At 42.2% G+C, this 6,000-nt stretch overlaps 1 protein-coding gene across 1 annotated transcript in view; it reads left to right on the top strand.

Moving 5' to 3' along the window:
• The first annotated feature begins 434 nt into the window (after positions 1-434).
• CCDC3 (coiled-coil domain containing 3) overlaps positions 435-6,000 on the top strand; it is a 64,238-nt gene continuing 58,672 nt past the window's right edge. Inside the window, exon 1 of the mRNA XM_040343403.1 lies at positions 435-1,044. Coding sequence (XP_040199337.1) covers positions 590-1,044 — 455 coding nt within the window. The 5' untranslated portion in view covers positions 435-589. The remainder of the gene's footprint in view (positions 1,045-6,000) is intronic.

The raw sequence follows: 6,000 nt of genomic DNA, 5'->3' as shown, positions 1-6,000 counted from the left end.
AGGAAATCCCTGAAAATTAAGAGAATTCCTTGGAGACCCTCAGGTCTCCAGATCTAGTGTCCCCATAGGAAGATTTCCCCTCTATTACTTTTCTGGGGACAACCAAACATTTGGGATTTTCTTTTACTTTCAATGATAATGGTAAATAGGACACATAGAAAGAATGAGTCTCCTTAACAGGGGCACAGACAGCAATAAAAACTGACAGGGGTTCTAATCCTCCTCCAAAAGTTATACTTTTAAGTTCCACTTTAGATTCTTCTTTTATTTAATTTATAACAGCTGGAAAAATGAAAAACAGCTGCAATGTATGTATCTCTCTCTATATATACAGTGTATATCTGATGTCATTGCTGTTGTGTAATTCATGATTGAGGAACTCACTCCCCCTAATGTATTGTGTGTGATGTAGCAGCAAAGGGAGGGCACAGACTGCTGGAGTCCTTTCAAACTATCTGTACAGTTCAGGCAGTTAGCAGTCTGCTGCTCCAGGACAGGACACACCACAGGGACAGTGCAAGCTTTCCATTACTAGGCAAGAAGATGAATCTGTAACATATGAAAAGCCTGTATTGCTCATGGCAATGGAATGTATACTCTGTGTGTAAACCTTTGGAGGATTAATTCCTTTCCTTTACATTTGGGTGACAAGGACAGTAAGTCTGCCATGCTGCACTTTGTGATCACAGCCTGGTTTGTATGGAGCTGTGCCCAGGGTTGTCAGCTGTCATCAGATTGGAGGCACCTGAGTGAAGGATGCAGAGCAGAGCTGGCACAGATAATAGTCTATGCCAAGGTGTTGGCTGTACATCAGGAAACACACAGTAGTATCTTCAGCAGTATGTACAATTACCTGCCATGGCAGTATGAATCAGGGGACAGCACCTTCTTCTATTCTGCAGAGATAGAAATGCTCTGTGATCAGGGATGGGGCAGTATGCTGGAGGTACCTGCAGGATCCAGGCTCAACATCACTGGACTGGGATACTTTGATTGTCACTCATACACAGTTGTGCAGGGTCACTCCTACTTCTTCTTCCTCCGGTGAGTAGGACCATAAACCAACTTTTCATTTTAAACCTTTGATGGTGTAATAAAAACTTTAAGATCAACTACCAGTTGTGTTCAGCTGGTATAGTGATCATCGCATTGGTGACAAAGCTTACTGATGGGAGATGGAGTGCATGCATTTCAAAATAATTATTGTTTAAAGCTGAAGTTTATGTTTTTTTTTTTATATTCGTGATGTGTAATGGTGTTTGTCCCATTATTACCTGCAGGCTGTTGCTAAAAATCTTCCTGTCTGTGCCTCCTTGTGGCCGCCATATACTGCCACGAGCAGTCATCTTCCAATAGATAGCTGCTGCTATAAAAGAATATATAAAATAATAATAATAATAATTATCTTATATTATATATAATATAAAAAACTATATATATATATATATATATATATATATATATATATATATATATATATATATATATATATATATATATATACACTGTATATATAAAATAATTATACTGTTCAGATATATCTTGGCTATATAAATTATTATAGATAAATATTTTGTTAAAGCTGAACTCCGCGATAAGCAAAGAGGTATGTGGATTCTTATTTGAATCCTGTGCTTTGTGTATTTTTCCAGATCTGTGCAGTAATCCAGTGTGAAATGATGCAGACACTTCGGCCCAGATTCACAAAGCACTATAACACGTTACGCCGACGTAAGTGCAAATGTGCGCCGGCGTATGTGTGAGCCAGACCCACAAACAAATCTGCGCCTAAAAACGGGCTACACCCCGCCGACGTAGCTTGCACACGCTGGCGTAGGGTGGGCGCACATTTAGGCTGGGCGCATGGTGCCGCTCCCATTGATTAGCCATTCAAACATGCAAATGAGGGAAATACGGCGATTCACGAACGTGCGTGTGCCCGGCGCATGCTTCGCGAGATGCGCGTAAGTTGTACGTCCGGCGTAAAGTTATTCCCCATAAAGGAGGTGCAACCCGGCAGCAGACATGCACAGGTCTGCACCAGGGAACACAAACCGGCGTATTGTGCGTTGGACGTGTGTCTGGCTGGGCGTACGTTATGTTCACGGCGTACGCAGTGATCCGGCGTAGCTTAGGCAGTTGTGCCGGCGTGGTTGTGACCAGGCGCATGGGGGTGCTGTGCTTGCGACCACGTCACGGCGCATGCGCAGTTCGTGATACGTACCTGTCTGGCGCTCGGCCCATCATTTGCATGGGTTCACGCCCACTTCAACCTACGCCGGCGTTCGACTTCGAAACCCACGCCACGCTGGCGCAGCGTTGGGAGCACTGGCTTTCTGAATGCAATGCTTGCCTCTCTGCGCTGCGTTGGCGTAGCGTACAGTGCTTGCTCTACGGTGGCGTAATGTGCGCCATGCTCTCTGTGAATCTGGGCCAATCTGTTTTATAGACCAGTCACTGCTGCTCTCTCTTTGTGAAGGGTGATTGGTCCTTTACCCGCCCCCTCCTGCAATTTTCTGTAGTAGGTGGACCTGCTGGGCAGGCTATATGCAGCACAGTGGTATTGCCTTTGCTGTTTTGCAAGGTTATATCTGGATTTGCAAAGGAATTTGATGCACACAAATATGATTTATATATATTTGAGTAAAAGTTTTTGTGCCTGGAGTTCAGTTTTAAAACAAAACTACAGCTAATACTTTAGATGTTGCTTATTAATAGGATTGTGAAAGGACAGAACCATATTTGTATTGCTACACGTCCACTTTGGGGGAGTTGAGAAAGGCTAGAACCTCTTTCAGGTTTTATTGCTGTCTGTGTCTTCTTGTGCCACTAAAACCTATTTCTCTTTCTTCTCATCAATTTAGATGGAAATATCCCTATTGAAGGAACACACAGCAATAAAAGCCTCATAAAAATGCTCTTTACCACTCTTTCCAAAACATAAAAAAGGTTTTCGCTGGAGTTGCGCTCCAATGACATTAACTGGCAAATTACATTCAGTCACTTCTTGCCACTATTATATATGTATAATACAGCACCTTCTGATAGACCTTTAGAAGCCATGTGTGGCCCTTAAAGGACTTCAGTTTAGGAACTGTAAGGCCCCGTACACACGACCGGATTTTCCGTCGGAAAAACCTTGAATGTTTTTTCCGACGGAATTCCACTCAAGCTTGGCTTGCATACACACGGTCACACAAAAGTCCTCTGAACGCGGTGACGTACAACACTACGACGAGCCGAGAAAATTAAGTTTAATGCTTCCGAGCATGCGTCAAATTGTTTCTGAGCATGCGTCAGAATTTTGCGCGTCGGAATTGCTACAGACGACTGGATTTTCCGATAGAAATTTTTTCCGTCTGAAGATTTGAGAACCAGCTCTCAATCTTTTGCTGGTGGAAATTCCGCCAGCAAAAGTCCAATGGAGCATACACACGGTCGGAATTTCCGTTCAAAAGCTCACATCGGACTTTTGCTGGTGGAATTTCCGATTGTGTGTACGGGGCATAAGTTGCATTAGTCACTCTCTCCTGGCTAGGTATGTCCTGAGTTGTACCATCTCATTCCAAAAGCCATGTGTCATTTGAACTGTGCATTCTAGCTAATTTTAGCTAATATATTATTATTTTTCAGCTTGTGTGTAGCTGCCATATGTGGATCGAAAATTCGGCTGGTTCAGCAGGGATTGACTGAATTTCGATCCATATGTGACCACTCCTGCCCATCAGAAATCATCCTAACTTCTGAAGGATGGGTTTGTGGGAGAATCTTCGTATGAATTTTTCCTAAGACTTTACGTTCGAAATTCTATCCATTTATGGCCAAGTTTATAGATGTTTCTGACACGTCCCTTGAAGAGTTGAGAACAGCAACTAAACACATCCCTACATAGGGAGATCGTTGACTGATCCTAACAGACAATGATGGCTGTTCCTGTAGGCAATATCCTAAAGACACCTCAGTTGAGAATATTGGAAGTTATTTTTTGCTGATAGCCACTTCCAGGTTAACTAGTTATCAGTCACCCAGAAGATAGGGCATTCATCGAATCTAAGTGTAAATTACAGTTATACATATCACAAATTGTCACTAAATTATAAACCAGATTAAGACCAGTAACAAATAAAAAAATGTAAATATAAGACACATGATTCCAGCACAGTAGCACTGTAGTGGGTGTCAAATTGTATGCTCACAGGCTCCAGTGATAGAAATCTGGAAATACTAATTGCTGTTACACAAAAGCTGGTGGAAGAGCACAAAGACATGCACAGTTGTGAAATATGAGCATTCTGACTGAGCACGCTCTCTGGTTAAGGGAGTCATTGACAGGAATGGGTGCTACTTTGGAAAAGCCTATACATTACTTTAGTAATGGTTTCTTTGAATGTGCAGAGCATTCTGAGCATTGACTCAAATAGCAAGGATAACTTGCCATAAATTTGCGGCAGTGTTGAATTGTAAATCTTGTTAACTTGCTGCACATTTTACTGGCAAGTTGTATACTTTCAGAGCACTTGAAGCGCAAGCTCTAGTTGACACTTTTCCAATTTGTAGAAAATTAGAAAATGCAAAGTTGCAGTAATGAGTCTACAGCAAGAGCTCTGCAAGTCTACAGCATGAGAATTCAGCCACACTGACCCCTGCGGTAGGATGACTTGCAGAATGTTTGCAAACAAAGTTGACCTGGAGTCATGTAATGCGGACTTGCTGCAATTGTGCAACAAACCCATTTGTGCAATCCACTCCTTCAGTGAGGGTGGTTCAAAATCATTTCAGTGCCTAAGTATTAGCTTCTGGGCTTGAAATATAGTTCACCGAATGGCTTGTTTGGGAATGTCTTCAATGGGGAAGTCATGAAGGATTTATTTACAGTATTAAACACTCCTAACCAATTGGACAACGGGTCCTCCCTTAGTCCCATTTTGAATAACCTTATTGCTGTTAATTGAACCCTTAACGCGATATAAAGCAGTATCAAGCGTTGCAAGACACTAATGCCGCGTACACACGACCGTTTTTCGGGTTGTAAAAAATTACGTTTTTTTAAATGTCATTAAAAACGATCGTGTGTGGGCTCCTGAGCATTTTTCAAAATGTAAAAAATGGGCATTAACAATTTAGAACATGCTCTATTTTTTCACGACGTTTTTAACTTTGTCGTTTTTAACGTGGTAAAAAATGGTTGTGTGTGGGCTTTAACAAGGTGAAAAAAACGCACATGCTCAGAAGCAAGTTATGAGACAGGGAGCGCTCGTTCTGATAAAACTGGCATTTGTAATGGAAATAGCACATTCATCACTCTGTAACAGACTGAAAAGCGCGAATCGGCTATTACTAACACAAAATCAGCAAAAGCAGCCCCAAGGGTGGCGCTATCCGAATGGAACTTCCCCTTTATAGTGCCGTCGTATGTGTTGTACGTCACTGCGCTTTGCTAGAGCATTTTTTTTTCACGATCGTGTGTAGGCAAGGGCGTTTTAACGAAAAACGGTTGTGTGTACGCAGCATAAGAGAGAATGCTGGTACCGCCTGCTGTTCCTCAGCGAAGCCACCCACATCTCTTTTCCATCTACATCGGAGAACTGGAGAAAGTGCAGAGAAGGGCAACCAAACTGATAAGAGGCATGGAGGAGCTCAGCTATGAGGAAAGATTAGAGGAACTGAATTTATTCACTCTTGAGTAGAGGAGAATAAGGGGGGATATGATCAACATGTACAAATATATAAGAGGTCCATACAGTGAACTTGGTGTTGAGTTATTCACTTTACGGTCAACACTGAGGACAAGGGGGCACTCTTTACGTCTAGAGCAAAAGAGATTTCACCTCCAAATACGGAAAGGTTTTTTCACAGTAAGAGCTGTGAAAATGTGGAACAGACTCCCTCCAGAGTTGGTTCTGGCCAGCTCAGTAGATTGCTTTAAGAAAGGCCTGGATTCTTTCCTAAATGTACAGAATATAACTGAGTACTAAGATTTGTAGGTAAAGTTGATCCAGG

This window comes from Rana temporaria, chromosome 3, assembly GCF_905171775.1.
Source record: "Rana temporaria chromosome 3, aRanTem1.1, whole genome shotgun sequence".
NCBI classification, from domain to species: Eukaryota; Metazoa; Chordata; class Amphibia; order Anura; family Ranidae; genus Rana; species Rana temporaria.
Note: the sequence above shows the minus strand (reverse complement) of the source record. Positions and strands in the feature narration are given on the sequence as shown.